This window comes from Diospyros lotus, chromosome 2, assembly GCF_014633365.1.
Source record: "Diospyros lotus cultivar Yz01 chromosome 2, ASM1463336v1, whole genome shotgun sequence".
Classification (NCBI taxonomy): domain Eukaryota; kingdom Viridiplantae; phylum Streptophyta; class Magnoliopsida; order Ericales; family Ebenaceae; genus Diospyros; species Diospyros lotus.
This window is the reverse complement of record NC_068339.1, coordinates 6,577,719-6,603,532: the sequence shown is the minus strand read 5'-3', so window position 1 is coordinate 6,603,532 and position 25,814 is coordinate 6,577,719. Positions and strand designations below refer to the sequence as shown.

General features: G+C 31.5%; 1 protein-coding gene across 4 annotated transcripts; it reads left to right on the top strand.

Annotated features, from left to right (window-relative positions):
* The first annotated feature begins 998 nt into the window (after nt 1-998).
* Nucleotides 999-25,814, top strand: LOC127795833 (cytochrome P450 736A117-like). Of its 4 annotated transcripts, XM_052327751.1 has the most exons (4): nt 8,923-9,500; nt 9,708-10,112; nt 10,789-11,215; nt 25,601-25,814. In XM_052327751.1, the coding sequence occupies exons 1-4, from the start codon at nt 8,976-8,978 to the stop codon at nt 25,783-25,785; spliced, it is 1,542 nt and encodes a 513-aa protein (XP_052183711.1). In that variant the 5' UTR covers nt 8,923-8,975; the 3' UTR covers nt 25,786-25,814. The 4 variants fall into 4 exon arrangements, with proteins under 4 accessions (XP_052183709.1, XP_052183710.1, XP_052183711.1 ...); XM_052327749.1 differs by lacking the exons at nt 8,923-9,500; nt 9,708-10,112; nt 10,789-11,215; nt 25,601-25,814 and adding exons at nt 999-1,568; nt 1,774-2,178; nt 2,779-3,478; XM_052327750.1 differs by lacking the exons at nt 8,923-9,500; nt 25,601-25,814 and adding an exon at nt 1,001-1,568 and having other exon boundaries at nt 10,789-11,514.

Sequence of the window (25,814 nt, the reverse complement as noted above, 5' to 3'; positions counted from 1 at the left end):
TGATAATTTTCCATATTTATGGCCCAAAGTGTAATATTCTAATATAGCTGCTAAAATATGACTCACCTGATTACAAAAGAAGAGACGTGAAATAAATAAAGAAAATCCAATTGGACTCTTTATGACATTTTGTCGCAGTATTGGACTTTTCTCTAATGGGCTTTTCGGCTATTTTGTCAAAAAGCCTTTTTAAGTATGGGTGAAATTAAATAGTTTGAAATTGTGTGGAAAAATTAAATTAAATTAATCAAATAAATATAAAAATTAAATAAATTAAAAGTAAAAAAGTTAAACAAATACAAAAAAAAAAATGAAATCAAATTGATCAAAAAAATTAAAAACCAAACAAGCCAAAAAAGTAAAAAAAAATCGACAAAATCAAAAGTTATGCAAGTAAATTTTTCAATTACTCAAATAAAGTTTCTTATTTACTCAAATAATAATAGAGTTATGCAAGTAATTTTAGATATTATTTGATAAAAAAAATTAGTCAATTATTTTAAAAAACTTGAAAAGCCCTGCGTTCATTATTTAATTATTCTTGAGGGTGTAAGTAAATAATTTAATTATTATTTAATTAATAAAAAATAATAATCAATTAATCTTCATAATAAAGAGTCTGTTGATTTTTGCACTATTACTAGAGTCACGAGCAATATTAGTTAATTAATTTATAAAATTAAATAAATAATTATTACATCATATTTGATTAATATATAATATTAATTGAATAATCTTTTACTTATTTGAGAATTTTATGGATTCAGTTATTTTATTTTTTTAATATAAAAATCGAATTAAATTAAAATAATTAAAATTATTAAATTTTAAAATTGAACCAGACGGAACAAACCAAATCGAATCGAAACAGTAGCTTTGATCAGTTAAATTCAATTATTTTGATTAAATTGAAATTTCGCTCCAACACTCTACGCAAGAGATACTTGATTCCCAGTTTATTATTCAAAAAATTGGATTTATAAATTGACGTTGCATCCACGATTTGAGGTGTCCCTTCCACCTCGAGTCGAGAGAACCCAGACATGTGGTCGATGAGAGATCAATTCTACTACGTTCTTCTTCCCCTCTGTCTCTTCTTCATCTTCCTTCTGATCAAATGGCTAAGCACCATTCGGAATCCCAGAAAAAACCTGCCACCGTCTCCCCCAAAGCTTCCCATAATCGGAAACCTGCACCAGCTCGGCATATTTCCCCACCGCTCGCTCCATTCACTGGCTCTAAAACATGGGCCGCTGATGCTGCTTCATCTTGGCAGCGTCCCAGTTCTTATCGTCTCCTCCGCCGAGGGAGCTCAAGAAATCTTGAAAACCAATGATCTCGCCTTCTCAAACAGACCCAAATCCACCATCGCTAGCAAGCTTTTGTATAATTACAAGGACATGGCTTTTGCTCCTTATGGTGAGTATTGGCGGCAGGTCAGAAGCATATGCGTGCTCGAGCTTCTCAGCAGCAAGAGAGTGCAGTCTTTTCGCGCCGTGAGAGAAGAAGAAACTGCCCTTCTAATTGACAAGATCAAACAATCTTGTTGTGCCGATTCTTCATCAGTGGTAATGTAATTAATTAGAATCGGATGAAATTTGAATTTAGTTTATCTATCTCCAGGATATATATGTTTTGAGTTTAATCAGTTATTAATTATATTATAAATTTATCTATCACGTATACAAGTCTCTGCTCTATATGGTTGTCGTATAATTCATTTAAAGCAAGATGATATATTCATCATTTTGAGTGTCATGTTTCTTTCGACAGGTGAATCTAAGTGAAATACTTGCGGAGCATACAAATAACATAGTGTGCAGTGTCGCGCTAGGGAGGAAGTACAGCGGCGACGTCACCGGAGGGCGGAGGTTTAAGGAGCTTTTGGGGGAGTTAGTGGAGCTGTTGGGTGTGTTCAATGTGGGGGACTACATTCCATGGCTTGGATGGATTGGCCATTTGAATGGGTTGTATGGTAGAGCAGATAAGATTGCTAAGGTACTTGATACTTTTTTGGACCTTGTGGTTCAAGAGCATATGGAGGGAAGTGAGAGATATAGAGGTCCCAAGATTGAAGGTGGCAGTCGACTTGATTTTGTGGATATTTTGCTTCAAATTCAGAGGTCTGGAGTTGCTGGCTTTCCTCTTCATAATGATACCATCAAAGCTCTCGTCTTGGTATGGCCTAGGTCCTCCAGTAGTAGTAGTTTATTCTACAACTTTAAAATGGTTATATTTTAAAATTTTAATTTCATTATTACATTATTTTAATAATAATTTTTAGAGATGAATTAGCATTTCTATTTCTACTAGCATCCTTGGTATATGGAAGTAATTTTAAAATAAAATATTTTATTAATGAGACGTTTTATTTATAAATAGCACCTAAATGTGTATGTGGGTATATATATATATTGATAGGATCTATAGGATTTGTTTGGAGGCATAGATATCAACTCTTTTCTTCTACTTAAAAGACTTGATAAAAGTTTTTGTTCCTTTGTGGATTAAATATGAGAAATGTTATTTAGCAAATATTTTTATAATAAATTAATACAAAAATAAATAGTTAGATATTATATCCGAAAATAATAAATTTATGGATAATATGAGATTGAATTAAACTGACTTGAATTTAGAACCCGACTTAATGGGATTAAATCTTGACATTATTATTGTTTATCAACTTTCAGATTCACTAATATTATAGTCGAATTAAATAATTTTTATTTGTCATTAACTTTTAACTCTTCTCATTTTTATTTATATATGTTTTAGGATATGTTTACAGCTGGAACCGATACTACATGTACAGCTTTAGAATGGATTATGACAGAACTTTTAAGAAATTCTAAGTCTATGCAAATACTAAAGAAAGAAGTGCGAGAAGCGGGCAGGGGCAAGCAAGGTGTAACCGAGTTGGACATAGAAAAAATCCCATACCTGAAGGCTGTGATAAAAGAAACTCTGCGTTTACACCCTACAGTGCCTTTACTGATTCCTCGAGAATCAACCCAAAATGTCAAAGTGATGGGTCATGATATAGCAGTTGGCACACAAGTGTATATAAATACTTGGACGATTGGAAGGGATCCACTAATATGGGATGAGGCTGAAGAGTTCAAGCCAGAAAGGTTTCTGAATTGTTCAACAGACTTCAAAGGAAATCATTTCGAGTTCATTCCATTTGGCGCTGGGCGAAGAGGTTGCCCAGGACTCCAATTCGCCATGGCAGTGGATGAGCTTGCATTGGCAAATTTGGTCTTCAAATTTGATTTTGCCCTGCCTGGTGGAGCAAGAGAAGACGAGTTGGACTTGAGTGAAAGTGCTGGGATGACGATTCACAAGAAGATGCCCCTATTAGCTGTTGTATCACTAGCTTCTACCTAGCGTTCTATATGCATGTTTGACTTCTATGACATGTTCTAATATTTCTAGATCTTCGTCATTTTATACAAATAAAAATTAATTTACTTAATTATTTTTTATTAAAATAATGTGGTTACTTTCAGTTTTATCAATAAAAAAATAATCATTAAAGTAGTTTATGTTTTTAAAATTAGGGTAAATTATTAAAAAAAAGTACTTAAAAATTTTACCTTATTTTTAATTGAATATTCAACTTTTTATTTAGTCACTACCACTATTATTTAACAAATTTTAAAACCCATCACGTTTTATAAACTCAACATTTTCTTTAATTTATAAGTTATCCAACTTTTTATTTAACTTTTACTCTAGACTACTAAATTCTCTCCTAATACACTTCGAAACACTAGATAATTAGTCACATATGTCGTACATATACACTAGGGACTCTATTATTGGATTATGTCACACAATAGAGATGCAAGATTATGTTAAATTCAAGCGTACCTTTTTTTATAATTCAAGTGTACCAACAATATTATGTTAAATTCAACAATATCTTTTTTATAATTTTTTCCCTAATGATGGAAATTGGATGTGTTAAAATGGCTTAGTCTATAATTGTCAAGAGCCGGCAAGGCCTAGGATCCATCGGCCATCCTAGATTCTAGTCCCCAACATATGTGGTCCCAGATAGGCATATATTCTATTTTAGGTGAAAATATTTTGGGAACTTGACCAGCGTTATTACTGAAATTGAAATTGTCCATAAATATAATGGTAAACAAATTTAATTTTTATATTGAAAATAGAACTAATGTATTATAAAAATTAATTAAACAAAATAGTGTTTGTCTTCTTAATTTGGACAGACCTTGGTTTGAACGAGATCAAATCACGTAACGCTAAGAAGACATGAGCATGTCTTCATTGTTGCCATCCACAATTTACAGAGCAGAAAGCATCTCCATTGTTGTCAAATCCCATTTCCGTCTCCCTTCTTTCCATACTCTTCATATTCCTTCTTGTCAAATGGCTCCTCGACACTCGAACTGGCTGCAAAAGCCCGCCACCGTTGCCGCCGAAGCTCCCGATTCACCAGCTCGGCTCTCGGCTTTTTGCAAAGTTGGCTCAAAGGTTGTTGGGGCTCTAGATAATAATTAATTTAGTGGCTTTCTAAAAAATAATAAAAATTATTAAACATTTATTTTTATTATTTTTTGATATACAAAATTAATAATTAAATTTTATATTCTAATTTAAAAAATAATTTTTTTTCAATTAACAATATACTCAAATTACTTAATCTTTTTTATCACATAATTAAAAGTCACGTTCTTATATCTACCAAGTTCAACAATAATTGAGTTATAATTTTTGTATAATAGAATTCCAATTATATCATTAACTTCAAACTGCCACTTCACATGTTCACTTAATTGTCTATTGCATCAATATAATTCAGATTGCATCAATATAATTCAGATTTAGTTGAACTTATTTTATGGTTATGTTAGAGATAGACAATAGTTATTTGCTATGTTCCTAAAACATTTGAACATGTTGTTATCCTAGCTTTACACCCTAACTGAACAGTTGGTTAAGGCTTTAGAGAAGTGCTAGTTTTAAGGCTACATCCCACATATCTTACCACCCCGTCATCACCCTTATTCGAATTCCTTCTTTTAATAAAAAAACTCACATGGTAAGTATATCTTTTATAAAATTCAAAAATGTCTTTCTAATTTAACTTCATTCCAACCTTAAAGACAAGATCAGTGTCTTCTTTTGGCAGTGAGTTGTTTAACGCAAGACACTCATTATCTTTGATAATTTCCTCATTATTAACGAAAGTTTTCTTATTATCTTCGAATCATTCTATAAGCACAATATAATTTCCCTCTTCAAAAAAAAAATCATATGAGAATATAATGTTATTATTGGTTTCCTTCATATTATAATATAATGAATAAATCAAACATACTTATATCACTCATTATTGATTTCCTTTGTCTTCTAAAATAAAATTGATTGTTTTCTAAAATATGCAAATACACTACACAATTTTAAAGACGGCATAAATATAAAAAAATTCTCAACACTCTTAAGTTCAAACATACCATTATAACCTGTATTAACAGCAAACCAAGACAACCAAGCCCAAAAAATTTATCTCAACCATACCCCAAAAACAATTTACCATGCTATAGCACTGACGCAATAATAATACTGACTAAGCACAAAAATTAATAACAATGATAGCCTTTTCAAAATAAAAAATTGTAACTGCATCAGACAAATCTACATATTTAATAAACAAGTAGAAGAAACATCAAAGAATTATTAACAATAATGCATAGACAGAAGAAACATAACATCATTTGCATCATAAAATTTGCACCATAAAAAATGTTATTAATAATTCTCAATTACCAGGTCATTTTAAGTTTTAATGTAGATATTTCAGGCAACCAAAAAAGAAACCTGTTCTTTAAGACTCAACATATATATGGTGGTTTAGGGATAGGCAGCCAAACCAGTTTTTGTCTAGACCATATTGAATCCAACACAAGTGACTGAGCTAGACAATCATAAAAATATCTCTCTATTGACATTAGAGTCTAAAACTTCTAGCTCGTAGGGTTGAACCATATAAATCAAGAAATATAAAAATATAAGAAACATAAAAACATACCAGTGTGAAAAATATAAAGGCTGAAACTTCTCGTTTGTAGGGCATCCGATTAATTTCCACCTCAGGTTCTTGCTTTCGCAAAAAAATTCAGAACTTATCGTCGGTGGTAGGGAGATATAAAGCCAATGGGGCGAGGGCGTCTGATCTCTCTCACACTGCTAGGGTTCTTCTTTCCAACAGAGACAAGTGGGTTGGAGAAGACGTGATGGGTTTAAAAATACAGAAAGAGAGAGACACCCGCCAACAATGGAAGAACAGCTGATGACGGTGAGGATAGAAAGAGTAAGAGCGAGCGAGCGAGAGATAGAGTAAGAGAGAGTATGTGTACGCTCCAATTGAAAGAGAAATAGAAAGAAAGAGAGAAAACGGATGATCAAATTGGGCAAGGTGGGAATGGATTATATGTGCTGAAAAGTTATCAAGGGTATTCTTGTAATTTTGGTTGAGGATTAACTTGTAATTTTGGCTAGGTTTGTCAACCCAGTTGCGGTCGAGTTTGTCCATGTAGCATACTTCGATTTAGAATTAGGGTTTGGGATAAATGTGTAATTTTAGCAGAGTTGTCAACAAAGTTGTCTTTCTTGTAGCGTTATCCCAAGTGAAATGACTGGACTCACAATTCACAAAAAAGTTCCACTGTTAACAGTTGTGAAAATGCATTCAGGCTAGAAATACTAGTAGCTTGTCTAAATATTTGTGTTTTATGCCCAAATAATATTTTAAAATATATTTGAATCAATGTAATGTTATATAAATAAAGATTAGTTAGTATTAATTAGTGGTGCTTTAATAATTTTTAACATTTAGATTGCGTTCTATTTGTTGTTTTCAATTTATTTTTAATTTTTAATTTTTTAAAATAATAAAAACACGTTCTCTTTTATTATTTTTAAAAATAAAAAAAATTATAAAGAAAACTCAAAAAAAAAAATATTTTGAGTGTTTTTATTCAAAACAAACTCTAAACTCAAAATATATTTATTTATTCATATTTTATTATTATAATAAAAAAAATATTACAAAATTCATTAACTTTAAAATGTATATATTTTTTTAATAATATATTAACATTAAATATTTCTAATTTACTAAATAATCAAATTTATTGAATAAAATATTATTAAAAAATATTTTTAAAATTTCAAATAAAATGCTTTTTTTAATTTTTTATTTTAAATAATAATTTTTAAAATAACAAAGAGAACATATTTTTAATTTTCTAAAAATAGATTATCAAAATAGAAAACTTAAAATAAATTCAAAACTCAAAAATAAAAATTAAAAAAAAAAAAGAGAACGTAATTTTAGATTTTAATTAATATTTATTAAACCAATAATAGAGTGCCACGTTACCAACTTCCCAAAGTACCACCATCCATTAGAAAAAATATTTGCTTTAAATTTCATCACTTGGCAATCAACCGGTTGCAATTGGAAACAAATGAGTTTTGGAGTCTTGCACTAAAGTCAATGCTCATCTTATCATTCAAATCAAATAAGAAACGAAAGTGAAATATAGTGCCAAGAAACAAAGAAAGACACGTGGCAGGGGGGATATTGTCAAAATAAGAACAGACCATGAGTAGGGTAAATAAAGAAACACATGTTGCAATGACCCAAGTTTTTACATAATTTCATATTTTGGAGAATTTAATTTCTAAAAATTTAATTTCAAAGAAAAATGAAAAGAGGCCCAATTCACAATTATTCTAATTTTGGTTCTAAAAATGTAATTCTCAAACGATTTGGGTTTAATTGAGGGGATAAATGAGAATTTTCAAGATTTATGGCCCAAAGTGTAATATTCTAATATAGCTACTAAAATATGACTCACGTGATTACAAAAGAAAAGATATGACATAAAGAAAGCAAACCAAACTGGGCACTTTATGCTATTTTGTCGCAATATCGAACTTTTCTTCAGTGGGCTTTACGACTGTTTTGTCACAAAGACAAATAAGTATGGGTGACATTGACTGAACTGATAGAAATGTTGAAATTGTGTGGAAAAAATAAATTAAATTGATTGAATAAATATAAAAATTAAATAAATAAAAATAAAAAATTGAACAAATACAAAAAAGAAATCAAATCAATCAAAAAAATTAAAAATCAAAAAATAAAACAAGCCAAAAAGTCAAAAAAATTAACAAAATTAAAAAATTATGCAAATAATTTTTTTAATTATTCGAGTAAAGTTTCTTATTTACATAAATAAATAATAAAATTATGTGAGTAATTTTAGATATTATTTAATAAATAAAAAAAGTGATTAATTATTTTAAAATTTTAAAAACCCTTTATTTATTATTTAACTATTCTCGGGTTATAAAAAAAATAATTTAATTATTATTTAAATAATAAACAATAATAGTCAATTAATTAATCTTCATAATAAAATGGCAGTTAATTTTTAAACTATTATTACTGAAATAACGAGTAATATTAATTAATTAATTTATAAAATTAAATAAGTAATTATTATATCGTATTTGATTAACAAGAAAAATTAATTAAATAACCTTTTAATTATTTGAAAATTCACTCGATTCATTTATTTTTATTTTTTTAATATAAAAAGTAAATTAATTAAAAATAATTAAAATTGTTAAATTGTAAAATCGAACTAACCCAAGCAACCTTAACTTGAATCAAATTGAAACAATAGTTTTGATGCTTAATTTGAATCAAATTGAAACAATTGTAGTTTTGATGCTTAACTTGAATCAAATTGAAACAATACTTTTGATTCGTTCAATTCAATTATTTTGATTAAATTAAAATTTTGCTCAACACTGCAGGCAAGAGATAACTGATTCCCAGTTTATTATTCAAAAAATTAGATTTATAAATTGACATCGCATCCACGATTTGAGGTATCTCTTCTACCTCGAGTCCAGAGAACCCAGATATGTGGTCGATAAGAGATCAATTCTACTACGTTCTTCTTCCCATCTGTCTCTTCTTCATCTTCCTTCTGATCAAATGGTTAAGCACCATTCGAAATCCGAGAAAAAACCTGCCACCGTCTCCCCCAAAGCTTCCCATAATCGGAAACCTGCACCAACTCGGCATATTTCCCCACCGCTCGCTCCATTCTCTGGCTCTAAAACATGGGCCGCTGATGCTGCTTCACCTTGGCAGCGTCCCAGTTCTTATCGTCTCCTCCACCGAGGCAGCTCAAGAAATCTTGAAAACCAATGATCTCGCCTTCTCAAACAGACCCAAATCCACCATCACTGGCAAGCTTTTGTATAATTACAAGGACATAGCTTTTGCTCCTTATGGTGAGTATTGGCGGCAGGTCAGAAGCATATGCGTGCTCGAGCTTCTCAGCAGCAAGAGAGTGCAGTCTTTTCGCGCCGTGAGAGAAGAAGAAACTGCCCTTCTAATTGACAAGATCAAACAATCTTGTTGTGCCGATTCTTCATCAGTGGTAAAGTTATTAATTAGAATCGGATGAAATTTGAATTTAGTTTATCTATCTCCAGGATATATATGTTTTGAGTTTAATCAGTTATTAAGTATATTATAGATTTATCTATCACGTATACAAGTCTCTGCTCTATAGAGTAGTCGTATAATTCATTTAAAGCAAGATGATATATTCATCATTTTGAGTGTCATGAGTTTCTTTCGACAGGTGAATATAAGTGAAATACTTGTGGAGCATACAAATAACATAGTGTGCAGTGTCGCGCTAGGGAGGAAGTACAGTAGCGACGTCGCCGGAGGGTTGAGGTTTAAGGAGCTTTTGGGGGAGTTAATGGAGCTGTTGGGCGTGTTCAATGTGGGGGACTACATTCCATGGCTAGGATGGATTGGCCATTTGAATGGGTTGTATGGTCGGGCAGATAAGGTTGCTAAGGTGCTTGATGCTTTTTTGGACCTTGTGGTTCAAGAGCATATGGACGGAAGTGAGGGATATAGAGGTCGCAAGATGGAAGGTGACGGTCGACTTGATTTTGTGGATGTTTTGCTTCAAATTCAAAGGGCTGGAGTTGCTGGCTTTCCTCTTCATAATGATACCATCAAAGCTCTCGTCTTGGTATGGCCTAGGCCCTCTAATAGTAGTAGTTTATTCTACAACTTTAAAATGGTTATATTTTAAAATTTTAATTTCATTATTTTAATAATAATTTTTAGAGATGAATTAGCATTTCTCTTTCTACTAGCATCCTTGGTATATGGAAGTAATTTTAAAATAAAATATTTTCAAAAATAATGTGTAAAATGAAACTTATATAAGTATTATTAATATATATATATATATATGATATTTTTCGTGTGCTATAAATGTTAATGAGACATTTTATTTATAAATAGCACTTAAATGTGTATGTGGGTGTATATATACATTAACAGGATCTACAGAATTTGTTTGGGGCATATCAACTCTTTTCTTCTATTTAAAAACCTGATAAAAGTTATTATACTCGTTTTTGTTCCTTTGTGGATTAAATATGAGAAATGTTATTTAGCAAATATTTTTATAATAAATTAATATAAAAAAATTGGATATTATATATGAAAATAATAAATTTATGGAGAATATGAGATTGAATTAAAATGATATGGAATTTAGAACCCGACTTAATGGGATTAAGTCTGGACATTGTTATTGTCTACCAACTTTCAAATCTACTAATATTATAATGGAATTAAATAATTTTTATTTTCCATTAACTTTTAAATCTTTTTATTTTTATTTGTATATGTTTTAGGATATGTGTTCAGCTGGAACCGATACTACATATTCAGCTTTGGAATGGGTGATGACAGAGCTTTTAAGAAATCCTAAGTCTATGCAAATACTAAAGAAAGAAGTGCGAGAAGCAGGCAGGGGCAAGCAAGGTGTAACCGAGTTGGACATAGAAAAAATCCCATACTTGAAGGCTGTGATAAAAGAAACTCTACGTTTACACCCTCCAGTGCCTTTATTGATTCCTCGAGAATCAACCCAAAATGTCAAAGTGATGGGTTATGATGTAGCAGCTGGCACGCAAGTGTACATAAATGTTTGGATGATTGGAAGAGATCCACTAATATGGGATGAGGCTGAAGAGTTCAAGCCAGAAAGGTTTTTGAATTGTTCAACAGACTTCAAAGGAAATCATTTCGAGTTCATTCCATTTGGCGCTGGGCGAAGAGGTTGCCCAGGACTCCAATTCGCCATGGCAGTGGATGAGCTTGCATTGGCAAATTTGGTCTTCAAATTTGATTTTTCCCTGCCCGGTGGAGCAAGAGAGGACGAGTTGGACTTGAGTGAAACTGCTGGGATACTGGTCCACAAGAAGATACCCCTATTAGCTGTTGTATCACTAGCTTCCGCCTAGCGTTCTAGATCATCGCCATTTTATACAAATGAAAGTTAATTTACTTAATTATTTTGTATTAAAATAATGTGGTTACTTTAAGTTTTATCAATAAAAAAATTAATCATTAAAGTAGTTTATGTTTTTAAAATTAGGGTAAATTATTAAAAAAAAGTACTTAAAAATTTCACCTTATTTTTAATTGAATATTCAACTTTTTATTTAGTCACAACCACTATTATTTAACAAATTTTAAAAGCCGTCACCTTTTGTAAACTCAAAATTTTCTTTAATTTTGAACTCAATTCTTTTTTAATTTTACCATCAAGTTATCCAACTTTTTGTTTAACTTTTACTCTAGACTACTAAATTCTCTCCTAACACCCTTCAGAACATTAGATAATTAGTCGCATATACGCCATACATATACACTAGAGACTCTATTATTAGATTATGTCACATGATAAAGATGCAAGATTATGTTAAATTCAAGTGTACCTTTTCTTATAATTCAAGTGTACCAACAAGATTATGTTAAATTCAGACTGTATCTTTTGTATAATTTTTTTCCCTATTGATAGAAATTGGATGTGTTAAAATGGCTTAATATATAATTGTCAATCATTCGTTTTTGGCCTATTAGCACAAAAAATTTAAACCTTTTCTTATTTTTATGATTTTATCCAAAAAATTTAATTTTGACAATAATGTCTTGATTTGATCAATTGATTGTAATTTTATTCACGATCTGGATCTGATTCGTCGGCATCCAAGATTGGCTAACGTGGATGTCACCTGACATTTTAAAATATTTTGGATCGATCTCCCATGCATGTGTAAAAAATGGCTATTAGCACAAAAAATTCAAACTTTTTCATTTTTTTATAATTTTATCCAAAAGTTTCAATTTTGAATATAATGTTCTAATTTGATCAATTGATTGCAATTTTATTCACGACCTGAATCCGATTCGTCGACGTTCAAGACTCGTTGATGTGGCATGCCACCTGGTATTTTAAAACATTTTGAATGGACCTCACATGCATACGTATAAAAAAATAAAAAAACTCAAATAATGTTAAATATATGTTATATATGTGTACATGTGTGCGTGTGTTATAGATATATTTACAAAAAAAGACAAGCAGAGAACGGGGACGGCGACGACGAATAACAGTTACAGGTGACGATGCTGGGCTGAAGGCAATAACCAATCTAGAAGCTGGAAATGGCGATAGAGGTCAATTTGAAATAAGGCCGAATCTGGAAGTTGGATGGCTGATCGTTGACATCGAATGGGCCAGCTTAAGCGACTGACAACAAGAGCGAGGCAGCTAACAAATGACATCATCAGCAGGCAAAAGCAGAGGGCCATCAGTCTCTTTTTATAAGGTGGCCCTAAGTAGGAAGAAGCCCAGATTGGTGGTCGATCCAACTTCCAAATCGATTATCGTCGTCGTAAGTAGGAGCAAGCCAAGATCAATCATCGCCTCCAGCTTCTAGATTTATTGTTGCCGTCACCGTTCATCATCATAACCATCAGCATCACTGTCCTCCTTCATCATCGTCACCCTCTTCTGCCTGCTTCCTTTTCTTTATGCATATATATATATATGTGTGTGTGTGTGTGTGTTGCCTAGAAAAATACCCAAGAAGAGAGTGAATTGGGTTTTTAAAAATTAATTAATAATTTTAACTCTTTTGAAAACTCTTAAATTTATGATCTTAATATGTAATGATTGCAGTAAGATTAATAACAATAAAATCACACAACCACAAGGAACAAGAGAAATTTATAGAGGTTTGGCTCTAAAGAGACGAATTCTCTCTCTCAAGACTTAATTTGAGATTCCACTAAGGAGAATCAACGCTAGTTTTTAATTGGACCTAAAACCAATACTAACTTTTAATTAGAGCTAGAACCAACATGCAATCCCATGTCCAACCAAGAACCACTAGCACACTACTAGCAAATACAATCATCTCACACAACAAGTGAGTAAAAATAACAAACTTACAACCAGAGACAATTACAAACAAGTCACTAACAATTGAGAATTTCACCAGTTAACACACTTACAGCACTTCGAACCTTCTCACTTTTGTTTGAATGCTCTATCAAGCTTGTTCTACTTAAGCCTCCATACTTATCCTATATATATACATCTTTCAAACACACTAGCCATTAAAGAAAGGGTTAATATGAAGTTTAAAATTTAAAAAATGTTTAGCCTTTCTCAAACAATAAGAAAACATGTATCACATTTAATTCAAAATAAATTTACTTTTTGCTTAAGAAATCAAAATTTGAAAATTCAAATACAAGCTTTTAAGACATAAATGATTAAAACAAGAAAACATATTTAAAAGCAATCTCATTTAATTCAAAATAAATTTATTTTTTGCATGAGTAAGAGAAAATATGTCTAAAAATAATTCTCCTTTAATTCAAAATTTGAAAATTCAAATATAAGCTTTTGAGATATAAATGATTAAAACAAAAAAATATGTCTAAAAGTAATTCTCTTTTAATTCAAAATAAATTTACTTTTTACATGAGTAAGTGAAAACATGTCTAAAAATAATTTTCTTTAATTCAAAATAAATTTACTTTTTGCATGAGTAAGAGAAAACATATTTAAAAGCAATTCTCTTTAATTCAAAATAAATTTACTTTTACATGAGAAAGAGAATGCATTTATACCATAAAAATATTTTTGTTAATTATCAAAACTTTATTAATATGAGCAAGATGACTCAACAATATATGTATATGTGTGTGTGTGTGCACGCGTGTTAAATATATATATTTAATATTATTTTATTTTTTATTGTTTACACATGTGTATGTGGGGCTCACTTAAAATATTTTAAAATACCAAGTGACATGCCATGTTAGTGAGTCGTGAATACCTCTTAAATCAAATATGAATCGTAGATAAAATTGCAACTAATTGATCAAATCGGAAGCTTATTGGTAAAATTAAAATTTTTGGATAAAATCACAAAAATGCGAAAAGGCTTGGATTTTTCATACTAATAGCCTATTTTTTTTACACATGTACATGTGGAATCCACTCAAAATGTTTTAAGATGTCAGGTGACATGTTATGTCAGCAGGTCTTGGACGTTGACAAATTTAATCTGGATCACGGATAAAATTACAACTAATTGATCAAATTGGACCTTAGTGTCAAAATTAAAACTTTTAAATAAAATCACAAAAAAAAAAAAATCGTGTTAGAAGACCTTCTTTCTTTATCAAGAGACGGCGAGGCTAAGGATCCGGCGGCCATCCTAGATTCTAGTCCCCGACGTATACGGTCCCAGATAGGCTCATATTCTATTCCAGGTAAAGATAATTTGGGACCTTGGCCAACCCTATTACTTAAATTGAAATTGTCCATATAAATATAATGGTAAACAAATTTAATTTTCATATTGAAAATAGAACTAATGTATTATAAAATAAAATTTAATTAAACAAACTAGTATTTGTCTTCTTAATTTGGACAGACCTTGGTTTGAACGAGATCAAATCACGTAACGCTAAGAAGACATGAGCATGTCTTCATTGTTGCCATCCACAATTTACAGAGCAGAAAGCATCTCCACTGTTGTCAAATCCCATTTCCTTCTCCCTCTTTCCATACTCTTCATATTCCTTCTTGTCAAATGGCTCCTCCACACTCGAATTGGCAGCCAAAGCCCGCCACCGTTCCGCCGAAGCTCCCGATCATTGGAAATTTCCACCAGCTCGGCTCTGGGCTCATTGGAGAGCCGGCTCAAGAGTTGATGGCGCTCTAGACAATAATTAATTCCGTGACTTTCTAAAAATTAATAAAATTTATTTTTATTACTTTTTGATATACAAAATCAATAATTAAATTTTTATATTTTAATTTAGAGAGTAAATCTTTTTCAATTCACAATATAGTCAAACTACTTAATCTTTCTCATCATATAGTTAAATGTAAATAAAATTTTATTATTTTTAATTTTAAAAAATTTCTTTCTGCTAAAACTACAATAAAGAAATGGTTAATAATATTGTATAAACTATATATGCATTTGAAAAAGAATTTATCTTTTCATAAAATTTAGTATGACAAGCGATGTTTTAATTTCTATGATTATAATTTCTTTTAAAATTTTTAATTTTAAAAATAAATTTAAACTATCAATATTAGGTAATATATTTTAAAAAAATTTCAAGATTTAAATAATTTTTCTTCAAATTATCATCATCAAACAATTTTAACTGTTCTACATTATAAAGAAAACCAAAATTATTTTCATAAATTTTAAATTGTTCAAATTTATTTTGAAGAGAGGAAATAACATGATCAACTAAGTATGTAAAATAATTAATTATAAAAAATTCTTAAATAGATAATTTCATCTCTTCATTTTCATTCTCATCAAATTGTTTTTTCTCCTTATTGTATGTTTTTTTACAAAACTTTTTTATATTTATTTACTTTGCAATCTCTTTAGCATAAATCATAGAATATTTAAAATCATTTTCTCTACAATTTTTAAAAAAAGAAATAAAATCTTTCAAGTAATCTATTACGATAGCAATGTTTATATCTTTACATTATAAATGTTTACTAAACATATTAATAACAAACAACTCGTACCAAATAAGCAAGTCTAACAAAAATTTAAAATTTCTAATCTCATATGTTGCTAAAGAAATAGGTTCACCTTTTGTTTTAAAATCCTCATTAATTTTTGTTAATTGATATAAAACATCTCTTATTTATAAACCTTGAAATTTTATTACTTTAACACTTTCAATATGATTTTCCTAACGTATTTGTGATAATGGTTTAAGTATCAAAATAAAAATACAATTTTATAAATTTTTTCATCTTTTTGTAGAAGAAAAAATAATGTGTATATGTATGGTATGACTTCAAAAAATGTTATAGCACACGCGAATTAGCCATATCATAAAAAATCAAATAAAAATTGTGATTTACATGGTGTATAAAATATTTTAGAATTTATATCTAATGATATTTTTTACATACCTTGTTATTTACTTTTCATATTAGATCTATTAACATATCCTTGTCTTCTCACATTATTTTTATCAATTTCAAGATTTTTTATTTTAATTGTGAGTACATTAAAAATACATTGACCAGGGGTATCATCTACTTTTAAAAAATCTATAAAATACTTTTCTATTTTTATCAAATTTATTGAAATATCTACACATCTTAATATAAAAATATTTATTCTTTGTGACTTGCATCTAGGGTATAATCAAGCATAATTGAAAAATATTTTGATTCTTTAAATTTGTTTTAAATAAAGATATTTCTTATTTCTAATACTAAAATATTTATTAACTCATTTTATATGTTATAACCAATATAATGGTTATAAATTTCTCCATTCTAAATACCTCTAAGGTATTCTTGCATTATTGAATCAAACTCAACAAACATTTCAATTAAGTTCAAATTTCACCACCTGGTAATCAACCGGTTGCAATTCGAAACAAATGAGTTTTGGAGTCTTGCAGTAAAGTCAATGCTCATCTTATCATTCAAATCAAATAAGAAACGAAAGTGAAATATAATGCCAAGAAACAAAGAAAGCCACGTGGCGGGGGAGGGGGGCATTGTCAAAAATAAGAACAGATTATGTGTAGTGTAAGAAACACATGTTGTAATGACCCAAGTTTTTACATAATTTCATATTTTGGAGAATTTAATTTCTAAAAATTTAATTTCAAAGAAAAACTGTAAAGAGACCCAATTCACAATTATTCCAATTTTGGTTCTAAAAGTGTAATTCTCAAACGATTTGGGTTTAATTGAGGGCGTAAATGAGAAATTTCAAGATTTATGGCCCAAAGTGTAATATTCTAATATAACTACTAAAATATGAGTAACATGATTACAAAAGAAAAGACGTGAAAATATTGGACTTTTCTCCTGTGGGCTTTTTGGCTGTTTTATCACAAAGACAAATGAGTATGGGTGATATTTAGTGAACCTATAGAAATGTTGAATAATGCGTTGGATTAGTGATTCTTTATTGTCAAGTGTTCTCAATCATCATTTAACTTTTAATGACGATGGATTTATTGTTAAGAGTTAATAAATAGATCAACAAATTGATAAGAGTAAATAAATGGAAACCTTAAGAGTTAATGAGCATGCTGTTAAAAGTTAATGGGAGATTTTAGTTTCATTAAGAGTTAATAGAAGGGTCATTAAGAATAAATGGCAAGACTTGATACAATTTAGTGAAACTTTAAAAGAAAGCCATTAAACAGTCGATAGTGTTATTGGATGGTCGATCGTTTAGCGAAATGGTCGATCGATTGTCTGGAACGATCTACAATTTCAGTAAATAAGATTTATTTTTGTGTGTTTTTCTTTTGTTGTTTCAATCACCAGATCATTTGAATGCTATCATGCGTTCTCAGGCACAATAATGAAGAGATAGAAAAGGGAGAACAAAAGAAAAGGGAACAATTTGCTTCAAAAGGTTTCCCCCCGCTCCTCATTTTGACTAATTTGAAGAAAAGTAGAGAGCATAACCACGTATGCTCATCGTCTTTTTCTCTTTTACCATTGCATTCTCTCATTTTCTTGCTCCCTTGTTTTTATTGATCCAAAGGTCGTGAGATGACTGGTTTGGTTCATCCGAGGAAAGGTAGGTATAGTTTGGAGTCACATTTGTCCTCACTTATCAAGCACATAACTGAGGCAAATGGTTCCATTGCCATCTAGGTGTGGACCGAGTTGGTCCCCTACGGCTATAGGTATGGCGTGGTTAGCCAAAGAAACATGTATCGGAGCAGACCAAGTTGGAAATGAGGCTATTCATGGGAGCTTTTGAAGGAAATCACGTATACGGCGATACGGACAAAAATAAAATTTTTACCATGTATTAAATACACGCAGTGAAATATAATATGTATTCCATACACTAGTTTGGGTATTTAAGCAACACGAATATTCAACAATAGAATATAAATAAATGTGTACCTGTTGTCTAATATAAGGATTGAGTACAAAATTCATTTTTGTATTGAAATCAATTTCACCTCAAGATATGGTAGTCCTAGTCTGTCCACACTTAACATGTAGAATGATATCGTTCTAGTCACTTCTTATCATGCTAGACACAGAAGTTTTACGTATCACCAGTGTCTACGCCTCAAAAATATATGTATAACCTTCCACATGTTAATTTCTAACATCCGCAAAATTTTATAGAAGAAATAGAGGAAGAAAAAAAGAAATAAGCAACATAAGAAAATCATTTTGAAGCAAAAAACCATTTGCTTCTATTAATTAATTAAAATCTCTCCCTTAATCATTATCTATCTCTCAATAATTAATTATTCAATTAATTATTAATTTTCTCTTTCAATTATTATCTCCCATAATCATTCTTAATCTTCTTCATTCAAGCAATTTCAATTTCAATTAAAATTTGCCGCTACCTTCATCAGCTACTCCAATAATTAAACTCAATTACTGGGGTTAAGAATCAACTTTTGACTAATCACTTCTAAAGATATTTCAGGTACACGGTGTCGATACCAAATGCAACACTATATGGTGTGTGTTTTTCTAGATTCACTACTCGTTACCAATCATATAATACCAAAATCCTTTTCAATACAAGTGTAAGGCCCGTTTCCGAATACCCGAAAGAAGGTCATTACAGAGATGATATAAAACAAAACTAAACTCAACTCATTTTATTTCTAGCAGGGAAAATTTAAATAAGATTTAATTACATTCCTAATATCTCATAACTTTAGACTCGATGGCCATACAAAATAATAAGAGGTTCAAATGCCCATAACATAATAAATTCTCATTATTATAAACCTCACCAAATCATTAATCAGGATCTTTAAATCTATGACACGTCTTCGTACACCACTATCCCTAGGCTGCAGTCCTACTAGACTCGCCCCCAATAATCGTCTTTCCTTTACCTAGAATGGCAAAGAAGATCAAGTGAGTCACAAGAATCAGCAAGTTCGAGAAACAAGGAACAATATATAGGATCCAAGAGCACAATGACACCAAGAAGAGTAATCAAGGACTCCACAATTATATACAAGATTCATAATTCATGAATTTATCAATTCAACTTAATATATCATGTCACTATGTTATGCAAATGTGCATAAAATTTCAATATCATTATCAATTCTCACAGGCTCATAAGCCATCAATCAATACATGCAAGAGTGCATCATTTCATTATCAATATCAATTCTCCCAGTTCACAAACCATAAGTCGATACATGCAAAAGTGCATAAGTTCCATAAAATCTCACAATAAGTATGGAGTCAACATGCCAGACTATGGCCACCTCGTCTCGCGCCAGGTGCTCTAGGGTACCCTTTCTCCCTCCACGTAAAATAATAGGTGCACAAAACATATATATGTAACATGTACATGTATACATCATGTATGCATTTGCCAACCACATATATTTAAATTCTTGTTTCCGCGATATTCATACTGTTAACATCACTTACCTATACCGGGTATTTTTCCATCATCAGATAAATTCAATTATCTTACTTCATAACATTTACCACATTCAAGATGTAATTTATGACACAGAAATGTTTGATGTAATTTATAACACAAGAATAATTTTTGAGAGATGCTATTTAATATTAAATCTCTATTCACCAGCTGAGGAGTATTATAAATTTAATAATTATTTTTTCCATCATATGATTGTTATGATTTCATTTAACCAGTAATAGTATGCATTTCCTTGCATTCGTGCTCATAGCTCAAATTCATGATTAGTCCCCATGCAATCAAATGACCACACCACACTAAATTGTTGGTTAAACATAAACTTGAAATTTTTCTAAGGTGAAGGACCAATTAGAACATATTTTGAAAATGTCTTCATTTTGAAAAATTAACTCCCGATATTTTGATAACTAGCATTCATTGTTGTAAAAATGATTTTTAATGAATTTTTCAAGAAACGGAAACTATATATTTAGAGGGTGATAAAATTACAAATTCGTCAATTTGTACTAAAACTAAAATTTTATCTTTTTATTGTTATGGATTTTGATTTTTTTGATATTTTTATTGAATCCAAATGGGGGTACTTTTTTATTTACATTTATGTATTAAAGTAAATGAAAGGTAAAATATAAATTAAGGAAAATGCAAACATTTACTTAAATGTAAAGAAATGTAGATGGATGGGAAGTGAGTAGAGAGCTCGCATTCAAAGGCTTATGGGAAAAGCTCGGGACAAGCTCGAGGTCATGAGTTCGCAACTTACGGAGGGAGCTCTCAAAATGGACAAGCAGAAAGAGCTCAGAACGAGTTCAAGGTCATGAGTTCGCGGCTTACAGAGGGAGCTCGCGAAAAGGATAAGCGGAACAAGCTCGAGGTCATAAGCTGAACAAGAGTTCGCTGAATGAGCTCATGGTCAAGGGGTTGGGCAAGAGCTCGCTGGACGAGCTCTCACCAAGAGCTTGAGGTCAGGCGCGCGACAAGAGCTCACGGAAAGAGCTCGAAACGAGCTCGCTGGAACATCAATGAATCTGAACATGTATGTATATATATAACTGGGTTTGCAGAACAGAACAGAACAGGGGCATTCGAATGACTGTTTAAGCATGAGTATATGGTGGATTGGCTAGGCAGGGTATGGCTCGAATAAGCTTTACAAATCAGTGAGGAGTAACAGCTCGTTACGCATATATGTATATGTGTATTTATAAATGAGTCTCATATATAGGTGAACAGTATATATTCTCAGTTGAGCTTTTGCTGTTGATGCGAGACCTCCGAATACATCAATGAAATCATTCGAATGAGTGGTAGATGACTTAGCATTTTACATTCCGACATAGCACATACAACTATAAGAGGCATTTGGAATAACTAGCTCATTCAGATGTGATATACACGCAAATATATATATATATATATACAGTTAACACTGCTTCTTTGAATGGAGAACGAGCAGAGGTTCCCATCCTTACCTAACTATATAAAATGTCATTCACGAAGAAATCTTGGGGTGAAAACAAACCCCATTTCGAGATCGCAAGAAAACCCACAAAGAGATACAGAAACATAGGTTGAACACAGTGAGCTAAAGTAAGCTAAAATGAATAAAGTGAGCTATAATGAACACGACAATCATAACAGAAGCAAGAAGATACAGTCTAGCTCGCACAAGGATATAAAAGGATGAATAAGAGAACTTACACTGAAAATCAAAAGGGAATGCAAGAAGAACATGCCTGATAACTTCCCTATGCAGAAAAATCCTCCATTCCTGAAACTACTATCATCCCAGACGAAAAATACAAGTAGCCAGGAGGGAAGAGAAGAAATAAGTAGAAGAGGCCATAGATATGAAATGTGGGTACACTCAAGAAAAAGGTCGCCAGTGCAGGTGCAACACGAAGAAGAAAAATACACAATCTGCACCTGCCACTTGGTCAAAATGATCTGATTACCCTTCACCTTTACAATGGTCAAATGGAAGACAAAGGGCACTATTGACATTTACTAGCCAATTTAATTTATTATGATTTTCTTTCAAAAATTTCAAATCTCATTTCCCAATTGAGCTCAGCCCATACCGTGGGCCATTCCATGGCCCAAGTCATTAACCCAAATAAATTATCATAATCCAAGTCCATTTATAATATAATTAAAATTCCAAACACATCTCAGTGGCCCAATCTATTTGGACATTCCCCATATTTTGAATCCCAATATAAAATATCTGAAAACGTCTAGACCCCTTAACAGGTCATTACAACAAGTCATCCATTTGACCCATCATCAGAATTTCTCCATATCCCAATAATGATCCAAGAGTTCTTGAACAACGTTTAGCAACGATTCATGACAGTATAGGTGGCAGTGAAGTCTCACTTCAAGTGAACTTATTATAGTTGACGATTATCGTGTGTTATAATTCTTCTATCACTTAACGTTCTGACTAATATCACTTAACATTTCGACTAAGAGAGAGTCATAAAGTGACAAACTTACAAACTTAATAACTATGTATTAGATCTCATTAATGTGACTAGGTGACACCTTAAGAAACATATTTCTTGACTTTCAATCTGCCTTGGTTAGGGACTGTCCCGTCACACTAATAGTATATCACATATGACGTTTACTCCATCAAATACAGATGAGGATGATGGATCATATTCCCAATACCTATCTTCATATACCAGCAATACAGAACCACATAGATAAACGTTCCCATCTCTCGATTAAATAGATTGAAATTGTCACAAAGTCGAAAAAGTACGGGTGACATTCATCGAACAGATCCAAATGTTGAAATTAAATAGGTTGAAATTGTCTAGAAAAATTAAATTAAATTGATTGAACAAATACAAAATTTAAATAAATTAAAAATAAAAAAAATGGAACAAATACAAAAAAGAAACCAAATCGATTAAAAAATTCAAAACTCAAACAAGCCAAAAAGTCAAAAAAACTGACAAAATCGAAAAATTATACAAGTAAGTTTTTCAATTACTCAAGTAAAATTTTTTATTTACTCAGGTAAACAGTGAAGTTATGTGAGTAAATCTAAATATTATTCTACAAACAAATAAAAAATTGGTCGATTATTTTAGAAGACTTGAAAAACCCCCCATTTATTATTTAACTATCCTTGAGGTTGTAAGCAAGTAATTCAATTATTATTTAACTAATGAGTAATAATAGTTAATTAATCTTCATAATAGAGGGTCAGCTGATTTTCAGATAATTACTACTCGAGTAATATTAATTAATTAATTCATAAAACTAAACAAGTAATTACTGCATTATACTTGATTAACATGTAATATTAATTGAGTAATCTTTTGATTATTCAAGGATTCGGTCGATTCAATTATTTTTATTTTTTTAAAAAAAATAAATTAATTTAAAATAATTAAAATTATCAAATTTTAAAATCGATCCGGACCGAAAAATTGGATTTATAAATTGACATTGCATCCACGATTTGAGGTATCTCTTCCACCTCGAGTCGAGAGAACCCAGATATGTGGTCGATGAGAGATCAATTCTACTGCGTTCTTCTTCCCCTCTGTCTCTTCTTCATCTTCCTTCTGATCAAATGGTTAAGCACCATTCGAAATCCCAGAAAAAACCTGCCACCGTCTCCCCCAAAGCTTCCCATAATCGGAAACCTGCACCAGCTCGGCATATTTCCCCATCGCTCGCTCCATTCACTGGCTCTAAAGCATGGGCCGCTGATGCTGCTTCATCTTGGCAGCGTCCCAGTTCTTATCGTCTCCTCCGCTGAGGCAGCTCAAGAAATCTTGAAAACCAATGATCTCGCCTTCTCAAACAGGCCCAAATCCACCATCGCTCGCAAGGTTTTGTATAATTACAAGGACATAGCTTTTGCTCCTTATGGTGAGTATTGGCGACAGATCAGAAGCATATGCGTGCTCGAGCTTCTCAGCAGCAAGAGAGTGCAGTCTTTTCGCGCCGTGAGAGAAGAAGAAACTGCCCTTCTAATTGACAAGATCAAACAATCTTGTTGTGCTGATTCTTCATCAGTGGTAATGTTATTAATTAGAATCGGGTGAAATTTGAATTTAGTTTATCTATATCCAGGATATATGTTTTGAGTTTAATCAGTTATTAAATTATATTGCAGATTTATCTATCATGCATACAAGTCTCGCTCTATATGGTAGTCGTATAATTCATTTAGAGCAAGATGATACATTCATCGTTAATTTTGAGTGTCATGTTTCTTTCGATAGGTGAATCTAAGAGAAATACTTGCGGAGCATACAAATAATGTAGTGTGCAGTGTCGCGCTAGGGAGGAAGTACAGCGGCGACATCGCTGGAGGGCGAAGGTTTAAGGAGCTTTTGGGGGAGTTAGTGGAAATGTTGCGCGTGTTCAATGTGGGGGACTACATTCCATGGCTAGGATGGATTGGCCATTTGAATGGGTTGTATGGTAGAGCAGATAGGATTGCTAAGGTGCTTGATGCTTTTTTTGACCTTGTGGTTCAAGAGCGTATGGAGGGAAGTGAGAGATATAGAGGTCGCAAGATTGAAGGTGACGGTCGACTTGATTTTGTGGATGTTTTGCTTCAAATTCAGAGGGCTGAAGTTGCTGGCTTTTCTCTTCATAATGATACCATCAAAGCTCTCGTCTTGGTATGGCCTAGGTCCTCCAGTAGTAGTAGTTTATTCTACAACTTTAAAATGGTTATATTTTAAAATTTTAATTTCATTATTACATTATTTTAATAATAATTTTTAGAGATGAATTAGCATTTCTATTTCTACTAGCATCCTTGGTATATGGAAGTAATTTTAAAATAAAATATTTTATTAATGGGACGTTTTATTTATAAATAGCACCTAAATGTGTATGTGGGTATATATATATATTGATAGGATCTATAGGATTTGTTTGGAGGCATAGATATCAACTCTTTTCTTCTACTTAAAAAGACTTGATAAAAGTTTTTGTTCCTTTGTGGATTAAATATGATAAATGTTATTTAGCAAATATTTTTATAATAAATTAATACAAAAATAAATAGTTAGATATTATATACGAAAATAATAAATTTATGGATAATATGAGATTGAATTAAACTGACTTGAATTTAGAACCCGACTTAATGGGATTAAATCTTGACATTGTTATTGTTTATCAACTTTCAAATTCACTAATATTATAGTCGAATTAAATAATTTTTATTTGTCGTTAACTTTTAACTCTTCTCATTTTTATTTATATATGTTTACAGCTGGAACCGATACTACATGTACAGCTTTAGAATGGATTATGACAGAACTTTTAAGAAATTCTAAGTCTATGCAAATACTAAAGAAAGAAGCGCGAGAAGCGGGCAGGGGCAAGCAAGGTGTAACCGAGTTGGACATAGAAAAAATCCCATACCTGAAGGCTGTGATAAAAGAAACTCTGCGTTTACACCCTACAGTGCCTTTACTGATTCCTCGAGAATCAACCCAAAATGTCAAAGTGATGGGTCATGATATAGCAGTTGGCACACAAGTGTATATAAATACTTGGACGATTGGAAGGGATCCACTAATATGGGATGAGGCTGAAGAGTTCAAGCCAGAAAGGTTTTTGGATTGTTCAACAGACTTCAAAGGAAATCATTTCGAGTTCATTCCATTTGGCGCTGGGCGAAGAGGTTGCCCAGGACTCCAATTCGCCATGGCAGTGGATGAGCTTGCATTGGCAAATTTGGTCTTCAAATTTGATTTTGCCCTGCCTGGTGGAGCAAGAGAAGACGAGTTGGACTTGAGTGAAAGTGCTGGGATGACGATTCACAAGAAGATGCCCCTATTAGCTGTTGTATCACTAGCTTCTACCTAGCGTTCTATATGCATGTTTTACTTCTATAA